Source organism: Rhea americana, unplaced genomic scaffold, assembly GCF_003343005.1.
Source record: "Rhea americana isolate MKP2758 unplaced genomic scaffold, rheAme1 scaffold_315, whole genome shotgun sequence".
NCBI classification, from domain to species: Eukaryota; Metazoa; Chordata; class Aves; order Rheiformes; family Rheidae; genus Rhea; species Rhea americana.
In genome coordinates, this window is record NW_028186441.1 from 334,859 (window position 1) to 353,511 (window position 18,653).

At 54.4% G+C, this 18,653-nt stretch overlaps 1 protein-coding gene across 1 annotated transcript in view; it reads right to left on the minus strand.

The window, feature by feature from the left end:
* Window positions 1-2,306: 2,306 nt before the first annotated feature.
* Window positions 2,307-18,653, minus strand: part of MYO18B (myosin XVIIIB) — an 81,186-nt gene continuing 64,839 nt past the window's right edge. The window contains exons 34-39 of the mRNA XM_085310277.1: window positions 18,027-18,331; window positions 11,375-11,508; window positions 10,884-10,925; window positions 10,378-10,530; window positions 3,852-5,164; window positions 2,307-2,482 (exon numbers count right to left, since the gene is read on the minus strand). Of these exons, the coding sequence (XP_085166403.1) occupies window positions 3,853-5,164; window positions 10,378-10,530; window positions 10,884-10,925; window positions 11,375-11,508; window positions 18,027-18,331 (1,946 nt within the window). The 3' untranslated portion in view covers window positions 2,307-2,482; window position 3,852. The remainder of the gene's footprint in view (window positions 2,483-3,851; window positions 5,165-10,377; window positions 10,531-10,883; window positions 10,926-11,374; window positions 11,509-18,026; window positions 18,332-18,653) is intronic.

An 18,653-nucleotide genomic window follows, 5' to 3' on the forward strand; every position in this document is an offset into this window, starting at 1 on the left:
GGCTCCGGCCCGGCGCCTGCACCAGCCCGGTCCCGAGAGCCGAGCGAGGCGGCAGCCGGCGTGGGGACGGCGGCTGCACGCGAAGGCGCCCCGGGCTCTGCTCCGCCGGGCGTTTCTAGGCACGGAGAGAGATTTACAGCATTAAATTCGATTTTGCATTTCMAAAACATTTACTTTCAGGTAAATACGAAGGCTCGGCCGCAGCACACCCTCAGCGCTGGATGTAATTGCACCTTTTTACAGCTCACGCAAGAGCTCATTAGCGCGGCAGGGAGGCCCCGGCGGCCGGGTAATCCCGGCAGCTTCGGCCGCGCGCYGCTGAGCCGGCGCGTGCTCTGCCCCGCGTCGCCGCTCCCCCCCCGCTCCCCGCCGCCTTCCTCCAGCTCCTGGCACGGGAAACCTGCCATCTCGGGGACCGTCCTCCGCAGCAGTGCAGAGTAGCCTATATTTTTTAAMTCCCTCTTAATAGAGCCATATAATTATCTTAAAACTACGTTCCAGCATTTTTATTCTTTATGGACTAAGGYTGCTCCGGAACAAGCCTTAGAGCATTTGGGCAGAGAGCAGCGCTCCCCGTGCAGCGCGCCGGTGCCCTCCCCGCCCCACCGCGAGGGCCGCCTCGGCCGAGCCGCGCCGCGAGCACCTCCGGTCTGGGGGCAGAGGATGGGGCCGGCCGGCTTGGTGCCACGACCAGGCGGGCTGACTGCAGCGGAGCRGGATGGTCGCTGCCCGCCGGGAAGAGGCCTTCCTGGTGTTGCCCGAGACCCTGGCACGGCCAGGTGAGGGTTTGCAGGAGCCCGAAAGGGAGAAAGGGATTCGATATAAACTGTTCTTCCCTTCGAGTTAGGTGCTTTCTGCAGAGAGAACTGGCGAAGACGCCKTTCACTTCATTTGTGACGCTGCCGGCATTGTAATGGATACACCGTGCGCTGCAGTGTTCTGTTTCAAGGGAAAAAAAAAGATTTAAAAACCCCAAGGATGTGGTTTCTTAATCGGGCTGCACTGAGAGCTCCGAAAATTTAATATGCCCATGGAAAAGAGTTGCAGTGAAGAACTCCGCAAGGACCGCTGCGAATGCATTCCGGTTTGCAAAGCCGGAGCCTTGCTTTCCAGAGCCAAGTGCCCGCCCCAATAAACCTCTGAAGCAGTCGTAATTGTATGTGCAACGACACCCACTTACTTACACCGAGAGCCAGTTAATACTCAGAAAAGCCCGTGACAACCGTAAGCCGCAGCCGCAGGGTCTGGCCGCACGGGAGCTCAACGCACAGCGCGTTTCTTGCTGTTGCCCTCCGCGCTCTGGGAGCGTCCAAGGCCCGAACGAGACCCACAAGAGCTGCCGGAGGCGCCAAGCTGCAGCCTTCCCGGGGCGGACGCGGCAGCAGCGCTCGCGCCCGAGAGCGGCGTCGCCGGAGGCGCCTGCCCGGGGCTCTCGCTGCGCTCTCTTATCCGCACGCCGCGGTCACAGGGCTGCGGCTGCAAAGAGCGACCAAGCGCGTTTGTTTTGTTTCTGGAAATAGCAGAATCATTAGAAAGCGTATTTTAGACTAACTGGAGCTACTTCTCTTCATTTGCTGTTTTCTTCCACAACTCGTATCTCGCAAAAGAGCGACGCCAGCACTTGGGCAGTGCCGCCGCGGGCGCAGCGATGCAGCGGCGCTTTGGACTCCTTCTGCCTCCTGAGCTAGCCCGGAGAGAGAAACTGCTGGCACTGTACAAAAGCCTAAGTAAACTGCTGATGTGAACCCAGATATGAAGGGTTTGCATTCATCTGTGACAAGAAAAATGCTTCTTGCTGCAATGGCTTAGTTTAAGTTAGGAATGAATGTGAGAAATTCAAAGAGCAAAACAAAATGCTGGAAACTGCTCCGTTTGCTTCTCAAACTGCCGACACAATGAGTTTGCCTTGGAAGGTCAAACGAGATTGTGTAACGTGCTGCAAATTTTCCAGTCTGGCAAAATACTTAGAAAAGACTGATTAAAAAGGGGAGAGGTTTTCATGCATCCGTATAATTTGGCCAGAAATATCTAAAGGCAGCCGGTAAGGCAGACGAGTGAAGGCGAATGGCTACGTTTCAGTCCCTCCGGCAGAAGAGGAYTGTGACTGGGAAAAGAGGGTTTCATGAGCAGAGACAGGAGAGGCAGACAGTTTCCAGTGAGAAGTCTCCAGGACTACGTGTCTCTCTTGCAGAAAAGTGCCATGACGCGTGCCGCAGCCGCGAGCCGCACTCGGCAGCGGCGAACCCCTTCTGCTTGCACATACCTGTTCGCACTGCGGGGAACGGAAAGACAGGAAGAGGCTTAGGTCAAAGAAGCAAATACTTTATTTTGTAAAAACCAAGCAGACATCAGCATGCAGCCTCCCATGGCAGCATACACCGCATCGCTGTCTTTCCTGCCAGTGTGACGTGTCCAGGAAAAGCAAGATGTCCCAGGGTGGTCGGAGCCAATCAAAACCACATACGTATCTGTCTTCAAAGAGCTGTGAAATTATAAAAGCTTCAGATAGGGGCTCAGCTTCTGGAAACCAAAAAGTAAAAGAAAAATGTATCAACGGAGCGAACGCTCAAAGTGCTCCGCAAGCCGCAGGTCGGCACGGCCCGACCCCCTGCCCGCTCCCCGCGGCGTTGCTGCCTCGCGCGGGCGCTYGTCTTGGAGCCGGGCCGCAGGGGCCGAGGCGGCTCCTCCGAGCGGCTGCTGGCAGCCRCGACGGCGCATCGAGGCAGAAAGCTCTGCGACGCCCCGCAGAGACCAGCCCGGTGCTGCAGCTCGCGGAGGCCCTGGTCCTCCCAAGCAGGCTTTCTGCAGGACCGGCTCTGCTGAGGCTACCGGCTGCAGCCTCGCACGGGCTGCAGCTTGGGCTGCACGGTCCGGGGTTAAGAAGCCAGGTTTGGTACTCCTCTGGCTCTTTACAGCGTGTCCTTCCCCTGGCCAGCAGAACCCAAGACATTAGCTTGGCCTTTATGAAAACCACTTAAAACACTAGCTCCTGGAGTCAAGTGACTGCAAGAGAAAAGCAAGTCCTTAGCCCCCAGATGACCTGAAAATATCTGCAACTATGTGAAGCAGAGAACAGGAACATAAAGAAGCCAAAGGATGTCTAAACACATACCAGTTTCATTTTAGAAAACATCTCATGACTTTTGGGGAGCCGCTTCCAATCTCTGTTTAAATTACASGCTCCCTATTTAGATGCTCTTCCAAAAGAACGGTAAAGTGTTTTGCATGGTTGCAGTCCCTTGTTTCCATAGATCACGGAGGCCAGTTACTACTGTTTATTAAAATAAAGTCTAGGGGAAAGTGGGACATTTCATTATGCAAATTTTGCTTCCCAGAAAGAAATGTTTTATTAACACATGCTCCTTTCTTGTGTTGGCTTAGTCAATTTGGTCACAGCTTGACATCCAGCAAGTTAGTCTAAAGGCAATGGTTTTACAAAACATTTTTCTAATCTATTTTAAACACTTAATTACAGTTGTGGTGCATTCATTAGGGACTTTGCCTTCAAACCTGGATTGCAGTAATAAATCCTAATTCTCAAAGTGTCAGCTGTAGTATGAAAATCAGATCCAAGTGGCTGTCAGAGTCAGCTGCTACCTACAGGAAACACGTGTGACTCCGGACAGGACCCACCTTCTCGGACAGGGTGGTCTTGAGTGTCCAGCCAGACCAAATTTCAAATTAGCCAAAAAGCCCTGCTCTGCCGGGCTGCACCCGCTAACCCGGACACGGCTCAGGGAGACGCTGGCAGGGTCTCACAGCACCTCCGAGGCAAATCTGCTGTTACGGGATTAAAGACCCCGGAGGGGCTCAGCTCGGGTGAGGGTTTCAGCAGGGGGTTTCAGCTTTACCTTAGTTTTTTCCCAGGTATTTCTTCATAATACTATTTACATCATCTTCCTTGCCTTCGGCCTCCGATCGCCTGGGCTCTCTGGGGCTCAGTGTGGCAACGCTGCTGCATCCTTCCCCGTCGGGTCTCTGGGGCCGGGGCCGGCGCTTGATGCTGTCGGCGCTCYGAAAGGAACGGGCTGAGCCGGAAGACGAGGTGGAGTCGGAGAGGTTTCCGGAGTCCTCCTTGGCGGCTGAGCTTTGCTTCGATGTCAGCTTTACCTCGGAGGAGGTCGAACTGTCCGCTGCAGCCTGATCTTCAAAGCGAACCGTCAGTGGCTTCTGTCCGTCCTTTCTGTCCTTCCCGGGTTTGGCCAGGCTGCTTGTCGAGCACGATTTCCGAATAGCCGGAAGGAAGTCATCGAAGTCAACGTTCGTTCTCCTCTCGTAGTTGAGGGTTGGTATTTTCCAGCTGAACGGGTCACTCTCTTTCTCTTCGCCCGGGTCGTGGCTGAACCGCTTGCTTTGAAACACCAGAGGATCCTTTCCCACATCAATGTCACCTCCTTCCTCTAATGACGGCTCGAGACAACTTCTCCAYGATTTAAGTCTCAAAGTATTGAGTGCATCTGCTCCCGCAGCAGGTGAGCTCAGCTGGGGAAAGGAATTATCAGTATTTTGTAGCAGTGAGTCATAGGAGCCAAACTTTGATACTCGTTTTAGTGCTGGAGAGCGTGCTGGCTCCACCTTCTCCGAGGCCATACATTTKAGGCTAGAGGAACGTATGAGGCCAGAGCTTCCAGGTGCTCCCTCACTTTCTCTTGGCTCATTCACTTCAAACTTCACTGGGGAATCATCAGCCTCTCTGAAAGTCCTGCAGCGTCTGAGGGTTGAAGCACCAGTYGTTTGGTAAATTGGTAGTGGAGATGCGTCATCTAATCCCAGTGCTCSCTGCTCTTTTTCTGTTGCCCTTTTCCTCCTCAGCTCCTCTATGTACTCAGAAAGCGCAAATGAAGAGCTGGGGAACTTATCTTCTAGTGCAGAAGACAGCTTCCTTCTTGTCACAGTTGGAGACTGCGGGCTGGGAAGCCTCCCTTCTGGGGCGGGGGAGGTCCATCTCCTCACCGGAGAGGGAGAAGTCACTGCTCGGCTCTCTGCCGGTCTTTGCTGACTCTCAACCTCCTCTTTGTCTGCTAGAGGTTTTCCATATTCCCGTCTTCTAGCACCAAGCAAGGGACTTGCAACCTTTCCAGCATCTGCAGCATCAACAGACCTTCCGGCACTGAGGGATGAAGCTGGATGGTTCATTTCTGGTTCTTTGACATCTTTGTTCATCCTAAACAACAGATATCTGYGTTAGCTTAAGTTGCATGATTTCCAGTAACTGTAACGTCATTCAGGGAGGACAAGTCGAAGCCCTGAAAAGCCTATATTTGCATGGTAATCTCAGAATAAACTTTAGCTGCCACAGTAATAAGTTCAGCAATGCTCAAAATTTTTACCTTAAAAACTCTGAGCAAACTAACCAGGTTAAATCCATGGCATACAGCAYGTGGCATGATCTACTTTAACTCCGCCAAACGAACACATACCTCAAATTCTCCATTGCTCTTGATAGATTAATAATTAACATCAAATAACAGCAATTAATAATTATTTTATTTCTGCCAAAACCAAAGGCAATGCTCTGAGATATTACGAAACGCCCTCACGAAGCACCCCAAATGCCTCTCGGCATTACCGCAGGCTGCGTTTCACCAACGCTCCCTCTGGGAGGGAAAAATAATTATGAACTGCACAAGCACAAGAGATGCGTGGCCGTGGGCTGAACACAGGCAGCAGGTACCGGGGGCCGAACCGCCCGCGTTCGGGGGTCCGGCAGGACGCGCGGGCTCTGCGCAGGCAGCGCGAGCGGCAAGGAGCCCCCGACCCGCTTCCAGGGGACGGGGCCTCGCTGCACCGCGACACCCGAATGCAAAGCACAGCGCATCGCAAGGGGGGTCACAGGCTTTCCTGCACCTGCTCGCACCGATTTCCTTTCTAAACAACTGCAGTTCAGAGAAAAACCTGCCCGTTAGGGAACCGAGCAGAACTTGGCAAAGGCCTCTCAGACCTAACGCGCAGGGATGGTCGCGAAAGAATGGCAATGGCAGCGGCCGGAGGGCAGGGAGCCCAGCGAGGGCGGGACGCGCCGGGCCGGGCCACCAGCTTGGGAGGGCGAGGCTGCGCGTTGCAAATCCGCCGCCGTTTCAGCCCAAACGGGCCCTAACTGCATCGGTGTTCGGCACAGAACGAAGTGACCGCCAAGGGTGAGCGGCCGGACGCAGCAACCTCCCGGACTGACCGCACACCGCTCGCGGCTCGCGGCTGCGTAACGGCTCGGCACAGTCCACCAGAGCCGGTTCTGAGCTGGCAGAGGCTCCTCCAGCCCGCACGGARGACGGTTTTCCCAAGTCGGAGACAGAAATAGGCCCCAGCGCAGAGCTCCACAGGCATCTGCAAGCCAAACCGAACTCTGTAATATGCCATTCACACCAAAGCAAATGACATACAACAATAATTAGTGAAGATTACACAGCAATTAACATGATTACAATTATGCTAGTTGAAATAATTTATACAATAAAATCCACACATGCATTGCAGCACATGACCAGAGATAAAAAGCGTGGCTGGGATGCTTCTCCTCGTCGCTCAGAAAAGAAGCCAAGACAGCTCCATTTCAGGGACAGAACATAAATTGGCCTAATTTCTGCCAGAAGAGTATTTTCTTGTCAAGCCATCATGTACAGAGGAGCTCCCAGGTCTCAGAACATCCGACTTGCTCCTGACACGAGGATGTTCTAGCACGACCGTGGCAGACGCGCGGCGGCCGCGGAGCCCGGGGCGCCGCTTCCGCACCGCTCTGCCGCCCGCAGCAGCGACCCCCCGGCACGAGGCAAGATTGCGGATTTGCTTCCTAATAAAAACACTCGATGGTTTATTCCAGCTCTGCGAGGTGTCGTATTTATTAAGATTTAGCCTTGCTGCCCAACATTTTGTACAAGCATTTAAATAGCAGAAAATTAAAGAACACGATTAATCAAATCCCTCGTTTCTAGGCACTACACCACAGATTATAGCCTTATATTCGTTTCTCTAGCTTTTGACAGCTGTTTGTTCAGGAAATACCCACACGTACGACTGAGAAGTGAAGGCTAACAAGATTCATTTTTCATTACTGGGTGCTAGCATAAGACAAAGGAGCTTCAATAAGGAAGAGCTCGCCTTCGCTGATCTCATTTTTATTACCTTCCCAGACTCATCTCCTGTTTGTTTGCATTTCATATAGCCTCCTCTCTAATATTTCCATCTTAGATTAGCTGAAGCCAAATGCAGCTACAACACTGGGATTTGCAATTTGCCTTTTCACGAACCTCAGAGCAGAGCCAGATTGTCACATTATTGCCAGGTCTGGGTATAAATGTCCTACCAGAACGGCCGTGGTCGGTGCAGTAAGTTCTCTTTATTAATCCCCAAGCCTACATATCTGCCCTTTTATTATAAATTCAGTGCATTTCAGCTCAGTAATACGATATAAGCTGTAATTTCTGATTTACTGCCAGTTAGTTACGATCAGAGTTAGATTGTTTGGACCAAACCCTCCCAGAGGTGCTTAGGGCTAGAGATAAACCTTTCCTATCGGGATGCTGCGATGGAGCGCGGCACTGCAGCCGGGTCGGGGGCTGCTGCCAGGGCTCCCACCGTCACCTGCGCACAGGTCTCAGCCCTGCCTGGCCACCAATGGACAAGCTCAGACTGCTCCAGCATATTCTAGCTATCAGCTGCCAGGGGACTTGCTCTTCAGGAAATTAATCCTGGTAATATTTAGTTATGCTACTATGCAAAGCAGCTGAACTCGGTGAGGACAGATCTCTACAGAATACAAACAGGGAGCCTTAATGCTAATGTCTTCAACGAAATGAGAGCCTTGGAAATCATATAAACTTAGAGCACCCATTTACGAAACCGTGCCTAAGTACAGAGCAGACGGATGCTAGATGGACACCAAAAGAGCCTCTGCAATGCCTTCAGCCACCGTCCTCCCCGTGCGCATGGGCAGAGGGCGAGCGCGGGGCGCTGCGGCGGGCGGGAGGTGCAGGGACGCTGCCCGCACCCACGGAGCGGCCGCCGGGCACCGTGGGCGCCCGCTCGCACCTCCTTCCYGGGAGCTGCAGACGGCCTGCCCTCGCACCTTCTTGTCCGGCCAAGGGCAACAACGCTGCAAGGAGCCCGCGGCCCGCTGCACCCAGCGCCAGCCAGGACCCCAAGAAACAGGTAGAAAAGCAGGGAAAATGGTGTTCTGATGCACCATCCCTGGGAACCCAAGCACTAGCGACGTCCCGAGCCACAGACRCAGGCTGGTGGCCGCCTCTGGCCCTGCCTCCATGCATCTGGCCAGTCGTTCTTTCARTCCCTGCACACTTACAGCTTCCATAAAATCCTGTGGCAGGAAATTCCACAGGTTATGCATTATGCAAAAWTTTTTTTTTATTTTTTATATATTTTTTATAAGCCTGCCACTTTGTAGATCTGTTTGCAAAAGAGGAAAGGGTAAAACAGCGTAAGTCTGCTGCAGACGCCCGCTTCTGCCAGGGCCAGCGGCTGCGCGGGCGAGGGAGCCCYGCTGCCGCTGCGACCAAGCACCACGCACCAGCCGCGCTCCGGCCACGGGTTTTGCCGAGCAACCCGAGTGCCACTCGGCTCTGAGCCGAGCCGAGGCAGTCGGGCCATGCGAGTGCTTGGGCTGCTCTCCAGCTTGCTTGTACCCCTCAGCATCACCGTCAAAAATTAACATATTTTGTGTTAAAGCGTATAAATGCATCTTCAGCAGTGAAAGAGTGAGCATACGGCATACAAATCCTCAAACAGACTACATTGTCTCTTTAAATTATCCCTAGAGAATACATCAAGGGATGTTTTACTGCTTGAAGCATGTTTTTGATGCAGCGACTTTCATCTAACGTCCCACTGATCCCGGCGCGGCAGCGACTACCTTCCTTCGTTTGATGCTTTGACCTTAAACGCCTCGGCCTCGCACCGAGCTCCTTCGTGCGCCTCCTGGAAAGCGCCCGGCCCGAAACGCGGCAGGCCCGGGGCCGGACGTGCGGGACCCGACCCCGCCGCCCCCGGGGCTTCCCGCGCCCGCGCCCCGGCACGGCACGCTGCCCCGGCACGCCTGGCAGCGCCTGCGCCGGGGCGGCAGCACACCGCCTCTTTAGCGCTTGCCCACGTCCTGCCTTCAGCAACTCCTTCGCTCCCCTCCAAGCACTTGCAAATCTACAGCCTTGCAAACGTTGTTAGTGGAGCCTTGCAAGCCCCTAAGCCAACTAAAATATTTCTTTAGTTAAAGTGCTCTGAACACAGACATGCTGTGCGAAATGGGAGGCTGCATGTATTTTTCATTACAGAGCAAGTATTAACGAACTAATAAAGTAACTCTGCTTTAAACTGCTTGGGTTATTTCACTAGCAATGCCTGTAAATAATTTTTTCCTCAATATTCTCTAAGGTATATTAGCTTGAAGGAAAAACAAYAATTAAATCAATACGCACCAGCAAAAGTGTTGACTGCAATGTCTCTGAGAAACGAATCTGTGCAACAGTCACCCTGGCCCCAAGGCTGCCTTCCCAGCGAGGGCACACGCCGCACGGCCGCGGGCACCTGGACCAGACCCGACTGCACCACGGGGACGGCCACGGCGCACGGGCCTCGGAGCTCTTTTCTGTCTCCCCTCGTTCATCCGTGAGCAGTGGCAACCACCTGGGAGGTCGAGGCGGCAGGCACTGCCCTGACGCATGTTCCCCAGGCCCAGCTATGAAAACCAGTGGGAAACTGGGGCTCGGAGGGCTGTGAGAACTGTCTGGCTCATACATTTCACGTTTTCTAAATTTTGTTGAAATTGTGACTTTCGGATCTTTCCCCCCCCCCACAAGAAAATAAAAGTCAGCGAGAGCAAGTGGGAGCCCCTGAGGACACAGCACAAGGTGGAGGGAATCACCTCGAGCCYGGGGAGGCCAGGAGCACTTGCTCGGGGAGCCCCGTGCCATTCCCACGAGCGCCAGCCCGCAGCAGAGCGCCGGCCGCCCGGACAGCGGGATTGCCGGGGCTGCGGCGGCTGCTCGGGCGAGGCTGGCCGCTGCGGGACGACAGCTCCCGGCGGGACGACAGCTCCCGGCCGGCTCTGCCGCGGCCCCGGGCCCGTGCGGTGCAAACGCAGGGGTGCCCGCAGCACGCTCCTGCCTAGCGCATGGGATTTTTTTTCATATTGCATAAGATCAAGAAATACACAGAGGTTTAAATTCTAATTCTCCAGTGGCTGCTAATTCTCCAGTGGCTGCTGCAACYCTAACCCTTGCAGAAGGGTATTTCYCTTCCCACTGYGCAAGGCACCGGAGCTGCCATCGAGTGCTCGCAGCTTCCCCAGGAGGAAAGCTGCTGGGAGGCCGGYGCCGGCCGCGCAGTCCGCCACGGCCGCGCCACGGCCGGGGATGCCGGGAGGGCTCTTACCTGAGGCTGCGGGCGCTGCTGGACTGCGCCGAGAGGCTGCCCGCCACGCTGCTCCCCGCCGGGGAGGACCAGCCCGTCGCCGAGCCCAGCCAGGATCGGATGCTCTCTTCTGGCTCCAGGCTCAGCGTCGAGCCCAGGCTGGAGCGGGTGTCCCTGCGGGCAGGACACGTCCCCGTTAGCACGGGCACAGGGGAGGGAGAGGGGGCCCCGCACCGCTGCGGCCCCAGGGAACTGCCTCTGCTCTGGTTATTACAGCAAGGGGAAAACGAGGGCATCTACCCCAGTGTAACAGAGGGAGCGCAGCCGGCGGATGCTCCCGCGGTGCGAGGGACGGGAGCGCACCTGGTGCTGCGCCCGTGCTCACGGGAGCACACTCGGCATCGCGCCCAGGGCGCTGCGGCCACCGCGCACCCCGGCCCCTCGGCAAACACGAGCCAATATCCCAGCTCCCAGTCACCCCGAGCTCCAAACCTTTGGGCAGCCAGCGCTCCTCAGGGCTCACTTACGTCTCTCTCCTCGAACAGAGCGACTCCCGGGCYGTCTGCACGCTGCAAGGAAGGAAGCGGAGCTGAGCGTTAGTTGTGCCCCCGGTTTGCACTGTCCTGGTGCTAAAGCACCGCCGCAGCCAGCCTGCGGCTAAGGGGGTGGAAAACTTCGCCGATTAACCGTAACACATCTTGCTGCTTTGACCATCAGTGCTGCTCAGAGCAGAACTGAAAGGGCTTTATCTGAGCAAAGCAAAACGTTGCTGCAACCTGTCACAACGCTCTTTTAGGAGCCTGACAGAGAGTAAAATCGGAGGTTTGTGGAAGTAACAGCTGAAAACTTAGAGGCAAAAGAATCCACAGAATCCATAAGTTTCTTGCAAAGATTTCTGCCCATTTTTTCCTATTACAATAAGCTTCCTAATCCGCCCCGTTTCACCAAGCCCTGCAGTCCCCCTCGTTGTCGYGGCTGGAGGCCGCGCAGGGTTTTCACCGCGGGTGCCAGCGCCTACCTGTCCGCGTCGCTCTCGTCGCCGCTCTGCACCTCCTCCAGGGCCGCCTGCAGGGCCGCGATGCGCCGGATGGCCGTCTCCAGGTCCGCCTGCAGCGCCTGCCGCACCGCGGCCAGCTCCTCCACCCGCGTCTCCTGCGCGCGGGGCAGCCGTCACCGCCCGCCGCGCCGGCTGCCCCGCGCCTTCCCCTCGCCCGGCGCTGCGCTACCGCCGCCTCCCTCCCGGGGCTCTTCCCTGCCATCGCTTTCTGGYGCGGAGGGATTGCGAGCACCACTTTTTGGTGGACCCATCCTGACCCGCTCAGAAACTCCTGCTAATTAAATACAGTATTTGCTGTCTGTTTTTGCAGGCATTTCCAATCCAGATCTCGCCACATCACAGCGTTTCAGGGGACACACTGCCCTAACGGACAGCACCGCCAAATCCCCGCGGGCCTTGCTCGGCTGGCAGCTCACGAGCCTTGCTCCGGCAGGCTGAGGTTAACGCTCCCGGCAGGGAACAGGAATTAAAGAGATAAAGGCTCCCTCAGGATAGCTCGGCATCGCCGGCACACGAGGCCCCGGGAACTGCAGCCGCTCCCGCCAGCACCCTTCCCGCGGGACCTGCTCCTGCCGTGAACAGCCGGACGAGTTATGGAGACAGCAAAAAAAGTGAATTCCTCGCGCGAGTGCCAGAGCTGCACGCTCGTCAGCGTGGCCCTGGCAGATCCAGCCTGGCAGCTGCCCTTGCCCTTATTTCAGGTAACCTCTCTGCACTCATCCTGCCCAAGGCTCCCGGGGGCCACCACAACTCCCTAAGACCCTGCCAGTGCCCACCACGAAGCCGCCAGTTTCCAGCACAGMGCGCTACGAAGGAGCAGGTTTACCRCGTAGGAAAGGCRTCGCTGCTGCGTTGCAGCTCTCCYGGAAAACTGGGCACCTCGGGGCACTTCACCCCGCTCAGCTTTGGCAGAAACATTTTGTAGCACATCAGCAAGACCGTCACACAGGAGGCAGCGAGCACCCAAGCAAAGGGGGTTCAGAGAAGCGCGACCTCAGCACGAGGCAAGGACAGAGCGCTCTCGGCAGCCCGCCCGGTCCCGCCGCGGTCAGCTGCAGCTGCTTCTTGCAGCAGCTGGGAGAAAGACGCTCTTCAAGGTTCAACCTCTTCCCAGCCCATACGGCATGGCTGAAGAGAGCGTCCTGCTGCAGAGCAGGAGGGTTTGGACCCTTTCTGCCCTCCACCGTTAATCCAAACCATGGCCTCTGCTGGTGCCCATCCCTGCTAGGGACACGAGGACAGGGGACACCTCGCTCCCACCCACTTACCTCCTGCCCCTGCTTCACCACACCTGTTATAGGCTTGCCCTCACTTCTTCCCTGGAAAAGGATTTATGACTTTTCTTAAGAACATCTGTTTCATCTAATTTTGTCCTGGAAGCATCTGAAGGTAAGTTAAAAAGAGGTAAGCAAAAACAGTAGCGAAAAAATTTATGGGATGAGACAGGACGCCCAGACAGGTGYCACAGAGCACCAAGCGCCACATCCTCATCGCTGTCTTTTATGTCTGTTTGTGGCCTGCTGCCACAACATAACCTCTGCAAGCTCCCATCTACCCGAAGCGAAATGTTATCTAATTAGCCCAATTTGGATTGCCTCTATTTGAATAATTTAGCAAACACCTGCAGTACTCATCAATCATTATTATTTTTAATTAAGTAATTAACCTTCAGGTTTTCAGAAAGTTTGAAGTGACAAAATTTCTGCAATTGAAGTCTCAAGTGAGACGAGGTTAGTGTCTCCGTCTCCTCTTGTAAACACGGCATTACTGTAATTGCAGTTAGCAACCACAAGTGTTGATGATTTCCTGAAGAATTTACCTCTTTAATGGCAAAACAGAAATCACATGCCTTCCATACCACAGCGCTAATTAGCGCAGAGGTGGAGCTTTCACTATCAGATTCCCTATCACCCTATCTCACCTCTAAGGACTGACTTCTTTTGATGATAATTGTAGTTACATTTAACAAAAGTCATTAGCTTTTAAAAGAAAAAAGCAGCTCCAAAAGACCTAAACTGAGAAATGCTGGAGATGAGGGCTGCAGAAAGATCAGAGCATTTCTTTCAGGCCCTGGTGAGAGCCTTCACTTTGGCTGGGTGGGAGTGCTGCACTCTTGGCTAGAAGCATAAACAACTCATATTTCTTTTGTCAAGTTCACTGAAACCTTTAAACCTTGCATATGAAAAAAAGTTCATAAATACCAGGCTATATTATGCTACACTGTGCTGGAYTGCATGGTGATAACATGACTGTAATTATGAAGGATATATTCTATCATACGAACCATAAAAACGGTTATTTACACTGTGACTCTCACYCTAGAAAAATTCCCAAGTGCAGAATATTTTAACACTTGTATTTCAATTTTCAGTAAAAATAGTTATTTTTTTGCTTACAAATTCCACAGCTTCATTRAAGAAACCTGACTTCAAGATGAAGTATGTACATGCTGACTTCAAAGGTCAGCATCTCCTCTCTGCCGTAATGAGKTAACGCGGGAAGCGCCGTGCCAAATCTCAGTTTTGCATTAACAGAGATCAGAGCCACCGTTTGCGTCCTGCTGAATGCGTAGAAATGCCCCGAGCCCCATGCAGGGAGCCTGCACACTCCCTGTCCCACTCCAGCAGCCCTTTCCTGGTCTCTCCGGAAATCCAGGTGGCTATGGGCAGCTCAACAGAAAGCACAGCCATATGTATGCCCTTATAGAAACACGAGCTTCTTTAAACTTATCATCTACTACTTGGAATGTAAGTGGAAGAATTAATATTTAAAAGGCGACTTAGTCCTTGCTGAGCTGGTGGTAGTTTGCATGTTGCACCTCTGCTCTACAAACCCTGCTGGTACGGAGGTGAATGCTCTCCCAGAAGCTCCCATCAAGACAAGACATGTTGTAGGGTGCCACAAGATGTCCATGCCCCTGCCCAGGGTTTTCAGGTGCTGTGGGCACCTCAGAGCAATCCTGTCTAGACAGCCTAGCTGAAATGAGGCATCTTGAAAATACACCACTGTTTTCCCAAGGCCCATGCCAAACCATCTACCCATCTCCATCGTAGCCCTCGAGCCCAGACCGTGCCAAGCACCTTGGGGCACCCAGCCCTTGCAACCACACRAGGAGAGAAAATCCCAGCTGGTGGGTATTGGCATGGCTGTAGTGAGGGAAGCTCATCTCAGCAAGATTTCATCTATGTATCTGGGGCCCACAAGGTCCTAACCTCCACTCTGGCCTTCCCTGTACAACACGAGGTAGTGGTATCTCCAAGTACTTCATGAATCAGGACAAACATGAATGCACGTGCATTTACGATAAGATAACAGAATAGGGCTTGCTTTTAGGCCCTCAAGGATTTATTCTAACTTGGAAATCCATCTGTCCATTCTTTCTATAATTCAGCTTTTGCTATAGCCCAAGGAGAGCAGGCAGCTGGGTCTAGCCTTTCACGCTCTGGGTGTCAGCACAGCAGCGGAAGAACAAGTAGCTGTTGCAGGCTGAGATCCAGATTTTGTAGGAAGAGGAGCCACAGCTCCATGGAAGATATCTGGTACATGAGACAGAAGCAAAGATAGAGGGAAGTGAGACCAAGTACTACCACCTCCAAAAGAAAACATACATCCCTCGGTGTGATGGCACCAGGCCTGGAAAGCATTCAAAGCCCATTCTTCTTAGCAAATTCATAAGGCACAGCCATCTGCCTGGCAGCCAGCTTTCCAGGCTCCCATCCCTTTTCTGTATTTTCCCCGCTTTGCTTGAATGTCATGGGAATGAGGAAGCTGCTGCCTCCCAACTGCCCAAAGCCAGATTAAAAAATGAGGGAATGAAAGATGAAGATGGCTGTCCAGTGCCTGGGATAGTGGAATATCGATCTCCTGTAGCAGTAAAGGGTTTTCAAGTGTCTCCAGCACCGCTAGATACTAGCCTAGACCATTGCACGTATCAGGTATCAATCCTTACATATAGTTTTCAAGTCTTAGGATCCCAGGAAAGAATATCAAACCTTGAACCCCGACTGGTACAGTGAATATGTCCCTTTAATGTATTCCTTAAATCCACATAGTCCATGGCAAGCCCAGGACCTCGTAACTGTTTACTTAAATAAATAAATAAAAATGTTAGGTGCAGTCCTAGACTTAAGCAATGTTAAGTGAATAATTCATGCAGTATTTATAATTGATGTGAGATTTAACGGGAGCAGAGCTGTAAGTGGCTTTCTATTAACTATTTATGCTCTCAGCCAGCCACTTGACAAGCCTGGCTGGGCTCTGAGATCACAGCTCTCCTGCGATGTTTTATTTAAGCATATTAAGAGCACACACAGTCTGCAGGAACGTCTCTGCTTTCAGGGAGCGTTATCCTCCTCCGCGCGGCAGCCCCCGGCTCGCTACGCGCCTCTGTCGCTGTTTGCTCCAAGGGCTCCCTGGCTCCCGCGGCGTGAACCACCCGAGCCAGCGGCAGCCGTCCCGCGGGGCGAAACCCAGGAATGGCTGCAGATGCGACTGGGTTTTCTCTGGGAACCCATCTACAGCAGGGCTTCCTTAACCATTTCCTCCTGCCTCTGGCTACAGCAGATGTCAGATAAGCCCAAATATCTGGGTGTCTGGATAAATCCAAGTGCCCTTTAGTATTTGCTTATGAGCTTGTCTTTTTATGGGCTTTTATCCCTTGTTCCAGAGAGGCATCCCTAAAATCCATTTCAGATTTCTTGGAAAACATCAGTTGTGAGAACAGAAGCATGATAAGAAGACCAAACATCTTGCTATACCCATGATTTACATTTCTATATGAAACATTCAAAAAGCTTCTAAAAATATATGCACAAATACAAAAAAGCAGTTAAAAGAATCCATCCATATCCTAGCAGACAGCACATCTGTGTTTCACAACACTGCGTTTCTAACAAAGCTGCAATAAATATACAGTTTTCATAGCAAATAAACCTCTGTTTCTCTCCCGGTGCCAGCAGAGAACGCCACAGGAATCCCAACCCCGGGCTCGGCTGCTGCCGGCCGAGCCRACGGTGCTGCAGCCAGCCGGAGCTCAGCGGAGTCTTCCTGGGTCACCGGGAGCGACTAGGACTCGCCAAGCAAAGCTGCTTATTTTAAAATCTCAGCTCTTTGGCGAGCATCCGTGCTGCACAGCCTCGGACCCCGTGGCGGGTTTCATTTCTTGYCTGGGTGAGAGGGGTCCCTCCTGCAGCCGAGCACGCAGCACTCAACRGCGCAGCAAGGACAACGCACGTACGCGGCACGCTCAGAAAACGGAAATAATTGTCGCTAAAACACCATTCCCTTTAGAAAGGCTGGCAGCCTCAGGGTAAAATAAATGGTGAAATCTACTTGATTGGTAAATAAAAGATTATTAATAAAATAACTGCTTCTAGCATGGCCATCATCTTTCAATTACTGCTTGGAAGCAACACTTCCCTTTCAGTTACTAGAATAAACCCACTGTGAAAAGAAATGCTCCTAGAAGGTTGTAAAGTGGAAGTGGATCAATGTTTGTGTTCTCAGGATCTGCCCGGGGCTGCGCACACGCAGAGCAGGTTAGCTGTTCACCGGGAGCGCCTGGCACACAGGCCGGGCGGCAGGAGCCGACGGGACGGCGCGAGGACCTGGCCGCGGGGAGGGCCGAGCCCGCGGCGCGTGGAGGAGCCGGCCGACGGCCTCAAACGCAGCACGAGCTTTGCTAAGAAGGTGGCCAGCAGTAACCCGAGGAACTTCTCAGGATTTATTAGGGCTGAGCAGTCAAAGCAATTTCCTTCTTGGAACAAAACACGGAGCAGAGGGACAGCCCAGGCATGCCAGCGCGGCTGCAGGGAAGGGAGCTCCTAGAGCCACGGTAATAGCTTTGGTTAAATGACTTCTGTCTAAGAAGGGAGGAGAAGCAATTCACAGCACCTTGAGAGAGCCGCTCAGAGAGCCCTCCCGGCTCTGCTCGTCACAGCTGAGCCCGACACGCTGACGTGAACAAACCCAGGACAAACCGCCGAGGAAGCAGCCCTCTCCTGCGCTGAGGCCGGCTAACACCACACGGGCTAGACGCATCTCCAACCCGAGCGCACAAAACATCAAGCAGAAAATTACTTCTTGTCCCGGGACCCTCGGGCCACTCTGCAGGTTACGGGAGGTTTCCGCAGAGCAGGCTGATGTGACAGACAGCAGGAGGCTCTGGGAGCTTCGCCGGCACCTCGCAGCCTGCCTGGCCGGGGCAACGGCCAAGCCACACCGGCCGCGCGCCCGGACCGCATTCACCCCGCGCTCTCCCGGCGTCCCTCATCGACAAGTTCCCTGGCAGAGCACCACCACGGCCAAAGCACTGCTGGTTTCGCACCAGGAGGCCACGGCACCGTGCACAGCTGGGGTCTCCACATGCCATAAACACGCTCCAGAGTCTTTGCCCAACCAAGAGAGGACAGCACGGACCTGGAACAAGGCCGGTCCTGCGGCTGGGCTCCAGGGGCCGTGAGGTGCATCGTGAGGGTCTGCGAACGGGACGCAGCTGCCTGAAAAACCTGGCGACTATYCCTGCGGCGTGAACAGCCAAAAACCCATGCCCCGTTACGCAGGGGACTCTCTGGGCCTCAGACCCCACGGAGCGGCGGCGGCAGCAGCCTCTTACCAGCTCCATGCGCCGGCGGCTGGACTCCAGCTCCCTCTGAACCAGCTCGTTCATATCGGCCTTCATCTCCTCCATCCTCATCTGGTAGTACTTGGCGTTCTCCTTCTGCCGCGCCTCCGACTCGGCCGCCTTCTCCAGCTCCTCGCCCATCTTGATGATACTGTCCCGCAAGCGCAGCACCAGCACCTGGGGAGGAGCGAGGCGGCACGCGGTGACGCGGGGACCGAGGGAAGAATTACAAGGAGCTTCGTTCCCCAACGTGGTGGCAGCRGTGGCCGGGCGAGACCAGGGGCAGTGTGGGGGCCCTTTTTCCCGCAAGACGGTGCTGCCCYGGAGCGGCGTGCCGCGGCCCAAGGGTGCCAGGGCGGCCCATGGAGCTGCTGCCCCTTCGCGGGCACGAGGACGTTTCCCTTCCTCCCCCTCCCGCCTCCCCCCTCGCCGGGGCTCCCCCAGGCCCCAGAAGCGTGCCGACTGCAGGGGAGCACTTCGGCGCCGCGTGCTCTGGGGGACGCTCAGAGCAGGGGGAGCTGCGATGGACGCGCCGGGCCCCGAGCGAGCGCCGCGCTCCGTGCCGCGAGCAGGGAGCGCGTCTCCCCCCGCGCGCTCCCGGCGCTGGGCCCGCTGCGG